Source organism: Egretta garzetta, unplaced genomic scaffold (assembly GCF_000687185.1).
Source record: "Egretta garzetta isolate BGI_Z169 unplaced genomic scaffold, ASM68718v1 scaffold415, whole genome shotgun sequence".
NCBI lineage: Eukaryota > Metazoa > Chordata > Aves > Pelecaniformes > Ardeidae > Egretta > Egretta garzetta.
The window spans coordinates 1,982,921-1,994,128 of NW_009259686.1; the positions used below are offsets into that span (position 1 = coordinate 1,982,921).

General features: G+C 37.4%; 1 protein-coding gene across 1 annotated transcript in view; it reads left to right on the forward strand.

The window, feature by feature from the left end:
• The window catches only part of LRRC1 (leucine rich repeat containing 1), a 73,717-nt gene extending 67,975 nt beyond the window's left edge, over positions 1-5,742 (forward strand). The window contains exons 11-14 of the mRNA XM_009638789.2: positions 610-725; positions 1,621-1,793; positions 3,340-3,476; positions 5,410-5,742. Coding sequence (XP_009637084.1) covers positions 610-725; positions 1,621-1,793; positions 3,340-3,476; positions 5,410-5,568 — 585 coding nt within the window. The 3' untranslated portion in view covers positions 5,569-5,742. The remainder of the gene's footprint in view (positions 1-609; positions 726-1,620; positions 1,794-3,339; positions 3,477-5,409) is intronic.
• Positions 5,743-11,208: the final 5,466 nt, after the last annotated feature.

Below are 11,208 nucleotides of genomic sequence, written 5' to 3' on the forward strand. Positions count from 1 at the left end.
GGATATTACATTAAATTGGCCAGTGCATATGGGTATCATTTTGAAATTGGATGCTTCTAATAAAACAGGGCATCAGAGATGTTATTCATAAAGTCTTCTAATTTTTGTGAACTCTTCACTACTCTTTGCAAACTCAATAAATGTTGGGAGTCGATTTTGGCTTATTTAGCATTTTGCCTTGCCTAAAGCCTCATTGCACTTGCTTGTATCTAAAGTTGCCGAGAGGAAAGAAAGAATCAATGTGTAAAACACAGAGCTGGAAAAAGTTGAAAGTTAAAGCCAGTATTTTTTGTGAGGGTTGTCCACAAAGTGACATCTGTGTGTTTACTATCTCTTCCTGGCCTGGAAGGCTCTAAAAGGTAGGTAGAACCCGACCTATTTGTAAAGATCTACATTATTTGCAGATACAGCTGTTCAAGAAACTGCTTGAGGTCAGGCTTCTTTTAAGCAAACACTTGTTTGCAGTCTGTACCTCTGGGTGAAGCCTCTGGCAGGCATTGTAACTTGAATGCGCTATGACATAATACGTGACCCGTACTGCATGCCTTTGTTTATACTATCGTACTGCAACAAAACCAGGCTTTTGGTTTTTTTTCCCCTCTAATATAGATCGGGGGATGCTGCAGTCTTAATGTCTTTTCTGTGCGTGACAACAGATTATCTCGAATTCCCTCTGAAATTTCACAAGCCACTGAACTTCATGTCCTGGATGTTGCTGGAAACAGGTATGAGAATTTTTCTGTTGTTATATTCTTTGGCTGGATTCACTTAATTCTTTCTAACAACTAAAGATACTATGTCTAAGAATAAGTAATGAAAAACCAGCTATGACTTTTGTGTTAGCATTACTGTTGAAATGGTCAAAGTAGTCTTCCCCCTTGGCCCAATGTAGCACAAATTGTCTGTTGCCATGAATATGTTTTCTGGATTGCTTTGACCCTGAGGAAAAGATAGGATTAAAAAAAAAAAAAAAAACAACCCTCTGGATTTGTATATTTCTGAATTAAAATTGGGAATCTAGGCAATTTGGTAGAGCTTCAGCTGAAACTACCAGCCTTATATGTCAAGTAACACTAATCTTGAGTGTCTTATCTTAGAGGTGCAGTGCAAGTAACAAATAATGCCACTTTGACCTTGTGGCTTCTCATGAATCTTAGTTGATATGTTTCAGACACCAAAATGCAAAAAGGAGTGGATTGAAGCATAAACCAGCAAATTAGTTCAGTTGTTTAGTAGGAAGTAAAATGGGGAAAAAAAAAAAAAAAAAGAAAAAAAAAAAAAAAAAAAAAGAAAAAAAAAAAAAAAAAAAAAGAAAAAAAAAAGAAAAAAAAAGAGGAAAAACAAATGGCATCTCATCTATGCAATGTAATTGTCTCATAGGCGCTTACATATTTCTGTTCTGGCAGTTGTGTATATGTAAAGCTCCAGAGCAGAGGCAGCTGTCTGCCTTCCAGGGCATTTTACTGCGGTAGAAAATGTTCAGCATTGTTACCTGTTATTCACAGCTACAGAGAATCTCAATCCTGTTTACTCCAACTCAGGGAATGAGTTGACTTCATGACCATATATTAAATCTCCTAGAGATTGCCCTGACTTTTTTACTTACGTTTTTTGAACTAGGCTGACGTATCTTCCCATCTCACTGACTACATTAAAGCTGAAGGCTTTGTGGTTGTCTGATAACCAGTCCCAACCTTTGCTGACGTTTCAGACTGACACAGATCCTGAAACAGGAGAAAAGATTTTAACATGTGTATTACTTCCTCAAATGCCTTCTGAGCCTGGTTGCCAAGGTAAGTGCCTAGAGGCAGTTTTTCAGTATGTGTAGAAGTACTTCTTTGTTTACTGTGTTATCTGTTCCATAAAGCTTTGTAAAACATGTGTCATCTCTAATGAGCGAAGTAGCAAAGTTCGGGTTGAATTTTCACTTTTAAACTTTTTTTGTTGTTGTTGTTTTTTTTTTTTTGTAATCATACTAGTTTTTGGAAGACTTGGTAAATGTGGCTGTGGGTGTTACTGAAAATTTGATGACACTAGCTACGATGAATACAATACAGACCTGGAAGAAGACTTAGTCATGTCATTATTCTGAGGCTTGCCAGCGGGCCAAGTAGTGGTGTCCATATTTGTGTACATTGTTTATACATCTTAAATGATATAGATGTCATGAAAATTTGTGGCTTTCCAACTACAATTTCCTTACCAGAAAAATAATTGCATAGCTAGTAATAAGCGGTAGACATTTTACTTTTTAGCAAACTGATTTTCTTTTAAGCAAGGATGCTATACAGTAACTTTATTATATCCTTCAACAAGTGTAGAATTGCATTATAAGTTGCTTTTACCTTTTGTGATGAAAGTTGCCTCTGGGTCAGGTGGAACCATAAACTCTTTTTCACTGTTGGCTGGCTTGCTGTTCCAGTAACTTCTGGATGTTTTTTGTCCTCAAGCTTATATAGCAATGTGTGAACAATCAAAGGGATTCCTCTGAGCTAATATTTACAGTTTTTCTGTAATCATTGGAGAGTAATTTATCCCATCCAGGAACAGACTTTGAAAAGAAACCATGTGGATTCTTTTCCACTGAGTATAAAGGGGGCCTGAGGAGAAAGGCTCGGCTGTAGTTATCTGTATTGTAGATACCCAGACTTAGCTAGATTAATTCCACTCTTTAAATACTATGCAGCTGGAGCAAGTAGGAACCATTAAGCAGTAGAAGTGTAAAAATGGCTCTGCTCTGTGTCAGTTTCTGGATTTTAAGAATCCAAATAGCATCAAGAGTTAAAATAATTAACCCCTTTACATTTAGAGAAGATTAAGCTAGCTCAAGAAGAGTAACTGTGGTAGACTGACTTTCTCTAAAGGCCTCACTACTAGAAATTAGATTTCCTCCTCTCCAAATGAATCTCACGGCTTCAGGGTAGAAGGCCTGGAATTAAGATTGTTGGATGTGTATGCCTAGCAATACTAAAAGGATGAGGTCTGTAGAAGCAATGACCCGGTGTTACAGAGTGCCATTTAGGGAACTGGCTAATGTCAGATGGTAACCATGATCCAGAAGAAAAGCAAGTATGTTAAATTATATAATCAGTACTCCAAAACTGCCACAAACCTGAAACAGTCCAAGTAGAGAAATCTCTCATTTATACAGAAACTATTTATTGTGCATACTTGATAACAGAAAATTAATGCAAGTTCTGTTTTCTATCAAAAATATATCAATAGCCAATTGTAAATCTTGGATGAGTGATTGGTTGGATATTGCAGTTGTTAACAATATAGCATGTTTATGTTTTAGACTTGCTGTGAATCTTTAGTTACGTTTTGCTGTTCTAACAGATAACCTACCACGATGTGGTGCTCTGGAGAGTTTGGTAAATGAAATGTCAGATGAAACATGGAATGAGCGGGCAGTGAATAGAGTCAGTGCAATTCGCTTCTTAGAAGATGAAAAAGATGAAGAGGATAATGAAATGGTATGTTTTCCAAGTCTTTGGATACCTGCAGGCGCTGTGACTTCAGTGCGAAAGTGTAAAAAGTATCTGAGCTCTTGCTGTAAATATTTCATCTGTGACTGCATGCTTTTTGCGTATGTTTGTACCAGAAACTGTTCATGTTGACTGCCAAAACTTCTCATATTGACTCCAAATGCCTTTTTTTTTTTTCCTTTTTTTTTCTGCTTTGAATATAACTTTATGTTTTGATGCAGGACAGTCTTTGTTTTGCTTTGTTTTCCTGTGTCTGCTCAGGATGTTTTCTTTCCAGAAACAAGATAGGATCTTTCTCTGCATCTGTGAAGCTTTACTGCCTGAAAGTATATAGGATCTAATTTAGGATTCCAGCACGCTGGCATGTGTCTTCATTAAGTTTGCCATTGTTTGTCTCTGTTTTGTATTGCCAATCTCGTTCTTTCTCTCTCTCTTAATTTCTTCTTGTTTTTTTTTCCCCCTCCACCATTTGCATTGACATAACCATAGTGTCCATAAACAGCAAGAACATTGCTCATTAGTTTCTCACTTAAACAAAGGATGTGGGAATATCTGTCACTGTACTTATAAGACCTCTCCATTAATTTGGGCTCTGCATGTCCTGAAGATCAAAATGCAATGTGATCTTTAGCTTTACTAACTTTCATTAGCAATTAAAACTCTTTGTAAAGATTAAGGCTGCTTCAATCAGATTTTCAGTGTGCTTCTCTGATGCTCTAAAAATTTGCTTGGTGGTCCTCACTAGAACTTAGCCTGGGATACTTAAGGGAACTGTCTGGATTGTAGCACACTAGAAACATGGTCTTACTTAAAAGTGACTATAAAAATTCTTAGTTAGCAGGGAAATGAATGTTTAAATTTTCAAGTAAGGGGGTTGCTTAATCCAAAGCAGCAGACACTAAATGTCTCTGACAAGTGTGATTCATAGACTGACTGATAAGGGAGTTCAGAATGCTGCTTCTTAACAACTGTGCCAACCCAGGAATGTCCACACAATGATGAGGGCTCAGGTGTTAATGATAATTGCTTTCAGTCGTAGTATTACAGCCTGACTTGGGGCAAGAACCTCTTTAGGGGTAAAAGAAGTTTATGATCATAGTGAGGAGGAGGAAGGGTGGATTTCCAAAGCAGTCGTGACCAATTCACCTGTTCGTGGGTCATCAGTTCTGCTGTAATCTGTGCAGTTTACATGTATACCACTGAAAAGTAATTGCATGTATGTATGTATTATACCAATACATATTTGTGCAATTATTCTTGGTGTTCTGTTGGTCTCTAATCTGGATGCTAACTGGGGTTTTCATAAATTTTGTTTTCTTTGTAAAGGTTTCAGCACAATGACGTTAGATGTTCTTGTGTCTAAGATAGGAGAGAAATGCTCCCTCTTCTTCCTTTCAAGATATTTGTTCTCAACTGACAAGAGAACCAAACTGTGTGGTGGGGCTGGAAGGCATACAGAGCTCCACACAAACATGTATTTGACACTGTAAAGAGATCTTGTGGGATTCTTTCAAAACCAGCTGAATAGTGGTTTGTTTTTTTTTTTTTTTTGAAACCTGATCTTAAATCACTTGGATGGGTTTTGGGTGAAAACAAACAAAAATCCCTACTGTATTTATGAAAGAATCTTCACTTCATAACTTGTAATTGTACTTCACTTGAGTGGCTTTCAGATTAGTAGGTCAAGAGGGGAAAAAATTTGCTCCTTAACAGTTCTTAAAACCTCTTTCACTGTCTTGATAAACAAGCAGCTATGAAAATAACATTCAACATAGGGCATCATAGTTTGAAAAGGAAAAGGGGGAAACAAAGAAAAAAATTGATACCTAATATTTAGTATGTGAATGCTAAAGCCTTGAAAGTGTATGTTGTTTTTCAAAGCGACGAAGGCCAAACCACTTATTGCGCTGTTTATTTTTAGAGAACACTTCTAAGGCGAGCCACTCCACACCCTGGAGAATTAAAGAACATGAAAAAGACAGTGGAGAATTTACGGAATGATATGAATGCTGCTAAAGGACTGGATTCAAACAAAAACGAGGTCAATAATGCCATTGACAGAGTGACCACTTCTGTGTAGAGTTTCATCTCCAGGTTTTACCTCCTGTGTCTTCCCCTGCTGTTGAAATGTTCCTGTCATCTTCTGGGACCTCACTGAGCCCCTTTTTGTTTTTAACCAGAACCTGATTCATCATCTCCATATATGTGAAAAGTGCTGCCCACTGGAAGGAAGTGCCTTATTTCATCCAGGCAGTGAACCAATAATTTCCAAATCAATATTGTAATTTTAATAGTGCTAGGCTTTTTTAAGTATAATACACTACTGTATACAGAATACAATATTTTTGTCTTAAACATGGGGGAAATAATGCTTTTCTTTTCCAGAGTACTGGGTTATCTTTTTCCCAGTGGCTGGATGTGCTGGTGAGAAATATAGTTTTGTGGAAAATTGATACACTTTTTTATTTTTTTGGCAGCTCAGATGGTGTAAATTTTAAATTTTTGTATAGGACTTTCATAACAAAATGATGTATTTCATTTTTAAGAGAAAATTTATCTTGAGCGGTACATATTTTGGTATTTGTGGAAGAGAACAAGTTTCATGGACAACTGTATTCATTCGTTTGTACCACCCGTTGTGCCTTAGTGTCTTGTATGTTATAGTAGTCCTAAATATAGCAATTCTTGAGGAAAGTGAGTCGCTTTAAAGTTGGTCTCCTGTTTTAGACATGTTTTTCTTTTTGGACAGTGATTTGTTGGGATTTTTACAGCAGAGAACTTATGTTCATATCATGGGATTTTAGGTCGTGAAACACAAATGTTAGTTTTGTTGTAAACAGAATTAAGATTAAAATGACCAAATTGCTATTGTTTATTACATGATGCACTCACACTTTAACTTAGTTGTAATGAAACATCTTGTTTTGGATGCCGTGTTGCATTGCAGTCACTAGAAATTCATGCTTCCGTTGTTTTTGGTTTTTTTTTTTTTAAATGTGCCATCTGTAAAATAACTTGAAAAACAGCACGATAGTCTTTCAGAAGCACAGTATGACACTAGTTTTATGTATTACACAAGAAAGCATGATTCTTGAAAGTGCTTTGGTGGTTTTATATAAATATATAAAACCATAATAAAAAAAAGTCTTTAAAAGCTTCAGTAGATTTATTGTATCATTAAAATAGCAATTAAAGTATGTATGAATTAATATTGGAATTTACTATCATTGTTACTGTGTTGCACTTCCAGTGGTCCAATGCTGATTTCAAGGTCTTATTAAATCTGTGGGTTCTGGTTTGTTTATAAAGGTAAGTATTAAGTCAGTTGAATTCAACAAATAACAATTTTGCAAAAGGCTCATAAAGACTGATTTTGGTATCTCTGGGTTCTGCATGTGCCATGAACTAACAAATCCACTGACTTGTTCAGTGCAGGGACTTGAGCATTCTGAGTTCAGAGCAAAGATTTGAGTGTGAGCTAATGCAATGAACTGAAATTTCAACAAAATGAAAGACCGGACACTTTGTGTATGGCTAACCACATCCCTTGTGCTGCTGAGCATCTCTTCCAGTAAGCGTTGGTTGTATGAGGGTTTCTGGGAGAAGATGGGAAAGGAGGAGATCAGGGAAGTCATAATAACTTCTGTGTTAAAATTAATAACTGCAATATTTGATAATTTTTGTAATTTAACTTTTTGGTTTGAAGCTTTTATAAAAGGCACTGCTTTCTTTTTGGTATTGAACGAGTAGGTATTGCAAGCCTTCTGCAAATATTCAAATCTAACCTGGCAAAATACATGAATTTTTATGATTTCTTCTCATCCCAGAGGCTTCAAGGTGTGGTCTCTTTGCAGGAGCTGCTGCAGGTTGATAAGTGTTCGGTTAGTTCATGGATAGCACAATTTCATTCCTCCCAAGGCAGAGTTCTGCCAGTTGTTCTTGGTAAGCTGCCATTAAAATAAAACCAGAAAGAAAATGAGGTTTTGGTACACTTGAGTCCAACCTTGGGCAGAATTTTCTTCTTAAAGTACTTACTGGGACTGACACAACAAAAGCTTAAAAATGTAGGAAACTCTGTACCCAGAGTTTAAGTAAACCTCGGCAAGCTCATCTGAGATGAAAATGAGTTCCTAAAAAAGAAAGACCAAAGCCAAAGGCAGCAAGACTCTGTGTTCTGTGATGATGGTTTTTTGTTTGGAGTCTGTGGTTTGTTTTGTTTTTAGCGTCTGATCTCTGGAATGGTCTGTACATGTGCCATTTCATAAAGTGGTTTAGGTACACTTGTCCTCTCAGCAGTGTCGATAAGGTTCCCAGACAGTTCTAACTGTATTTTATAGCCAGAGAAAGCTGATCATGTTTGTTACGCTGAAGCAGTGTGTGTCCTTGAAAACATGAGCCCTCCCTTTGCAGTCTCTGGCTCTTTTCACTTGCTGATGCTTTGAGAAGCCTAAGCAATGAATATAATTTTGTAAACATAACTTCGGGTTTTTTTTTTTTTCCCTCTTTACTACTTTTTCTACATTTTCAGTTGCTTTGCATGTCTTCTGGGGGTTGGGTCTAACGCAAGGAAAGAAACACTGCAGAATTTGCATGCTGCTTTATTAGCTAAATAGGTAACCAGGGAAAAGCAATTGACCATAGTGGTGGAGCAGATTTAATATTAACCCGTCAGTTAACTGCATGAGAGTTCTCTTTACTAAAAGTCACAATCCCATAGTTTTCAAGAGTTGGGGGGGAGAAGCACTCTCTTGCTGCCACTGTTAGTGTAGAAACAGATTTTTCCATCCCCTGTGCATTGCTCCAGGCTTTTTCCACAGCTTCCATATAATTTATGTGTCAAGATTATTTTTCTGGCTTACATGCCATTTTTTTGATAATCAGTGTATTGTGGGAAAGTGAGTGCTGGAAACTTGCATACCCCTGTACTTCCCAGCACATGGCTTGTTTGTGTCCGGGACAAGCCCATCGGCCTGCTTCGTTTTGCTAGTGCTGGGTGAACCATTTTTAGCTGGTTAGCTACTTAACAGCTTTCACTACTTGCTGCTCATGAATTCAGCTTTTGAGAGGAGAGTAGTGACACCAGGAATTTAATTTTTTTAAAGTATACTCTTTAGTATATCAGTTGATCCTAGCCTGGCTTACTGTAGTTGTCTATCTCCCACTGAGACCGGAGCATACTCATTATCAGAAATGTCTAGACCTTTTTGCTAATGGACAGTTCACTGCTGTTCTCTGCCTTGACTCTGGAAAATAAAATTACTTTAGTTTTTCAATTGGCTTGATAAGAGTGTTTTCCACCTTCAGTTTCTGTCAAACACAAATCTGTTGCTGTCAAAGAAGACGAGAAAAGCGGACTGGGTTTGGCTGTCAATAAATGTTTTGGGTATCCCCTTCCTCCTGAAGCAGTTGTGAAATTTTCAGAGGGATGGTGCCTTCCTCTCTCTGAAGTCAGGAATATAATCAGTATTCAACCAGCTTAATGCAAAATGTGAGATTCTTTTCAAAGTGGAAATGCAGATGCCTGGTTTGAGGACAGCTTTGTGAGCTGCCTTGCAGGAGCCATCTTATCTCCTCTTCTGGTGGATGTTGGAGAGACTATGCGTTTTATCATCTCTTGTACAGTTCTTGTGGCAACGGGACGGCTAGTCTTGGGTTCTGCCAGAGCAGAGGTCTTTGAGGGGCTCGATGTGAGTGGCTGGACTGTACCTTGCCTAACTTCAGGAGCAAGGGTTCATGGCAGTCTCGTTTTTATTCTATAACATATTCAGGGTGTGCCTCTTAACACTGATGTTAGTCTGTTAATGCTGAGCTCTTGAGAAGTAGCTTAGCTTTATACAGGTGACTTTTCTCTTCATGCTCATCTGTTACTGAAGAATGTTGTCTTGACTGAAATCTCTGGATGTGCAGCTGGAGGCACGGTGACATCCATACCCAAAATGTTAGCAACGCTCACTGCTGTAGACAAGTACTGACTGTGGTAACTTTCCTCAAAATCCACGGATGCACGCACAGCTTGCAAATACCACCAAAGCATCAGCAGCTTGAATTTCAGTTTGTAAGCTTCCCCAGAATAATGCAGAGACAGGACTTAACTCTTCAAAGTTAGTTTTGTGTTGGACTAGAACTATCTTCTTATGGTCCTGAGCTCAAGCAATTTCTTGGACTATGCTAGTGATGAAAACACTTTATACTTCTTTCTCATCTCTCCAGTAACTCACCAGTTTTACCCAAACCCTAAACAAACAGGCTGCATTAAACCATTTTGAAGTAGCTCATAGCAGATACGATTGTCCTGTATTTCTGGAAGATTAAACAGAGCACTACATGATTATAAACGTGAGTGAATTTCTCTATAGTTTGCTGATGACATCATGGACTTCCACTAAGCAACTTAAAACCAAAACAAAATCTAAACTAACTAACAAAAAGAGTGATTATTTGAATATTGCTGATGATTTTTTTTTTTTTTCTATTCAAAAGGGGAGAAAACTGCAAGTCTGAAGAACATTTGCGTAATGGATGTTTTTAGGATAACATGGGATTATTTTACTATTTTTTTTCAGGAAATTCAAAAATCTTACCGGACTAGTTAATACTTGAACATCTAAGTTTAAAATTAAGCCATGTAATTACCACTAGCAAAGTTTCCCCATGGAAGGCTTGCTTCAATAATGTGTTCAGGCAGCTTTTAAGGTACCTCTTCTACAGTGTAAGCATATTCAAGGATGCCTTTGTTTTGGCAGCATTTTGTTTAGCTTTCATTCTTATTTTGATGTGAATCACACAAAGCTCTTCTAGAGACAGCCTTTTGTGCTTTGATAAGGGAGTGAGTATGAAATAGTTTTCGTTTAGTAGAATACGTTATGTATAATTGCACTTAAAAGGAAGAGAATGTTTATATTCTAGGAAACACATCTTTAAAGACATTTCCTTTCCCATATTTACTAATTAGTTAAGCAAGAATGTGTGTTTGGGGTTTTGAATTGAATAATAGTAGCAGGTGCATTACCACTGAAATATTCTAGGTAACTGAAAGCACTGGCTTCTACTTGCCGATGGTGACCAGGCTGTTGCTGTAAGCAGGGTGTTTCGGTGTCACTGATTGGTTTCAGTATGGTACTTCAGAAATGTGGGTGGTTTTCATGTCTTGGCTTTTAATGTTAGGGTGGTTTTGGATTCTTTTTCATTTGCCAGAATGATTTAGGGTGATACATAGCATTTGCACACCTCTGTTGCCTGGAGGAAATTCATTCTCTAGAGGATTTATAAATGAGATCTTACTTGAATAGGCACCTTGTACTTTATGAGAACATGTTGTCCTCCTAACATACAGGGGTATGATACAGAGGAGTATTTATGTTCTGAAGAGACCGCCTTTGAAAACATGAAAAACGTGTTGAAAGGAGGTAAAGAGGGAGCCCAGCTGACTTGCTGGTGAAATACTGAAGGAAAATGATCTGTTACCAATCAGTTAGGATCATTACTAATGATTTCCATGGAACATAACAGCTGCTGGGGCCAATAAATATTTTTTTTTTCCTCCAAACACTTATCCTGCATTTACAAAACATCAGTGTTACACAGTCCAAATACCCATGAGGCTTAAAGTCCTAAATACTGAATTTGCCTTCTTCCTTTGTTTTATTCCAGATATTTTTAAGAGAATGCAAATCTGTGTGCCTCACTTTGTGCTTGCTACTAACGACTTAAAGCATTGACC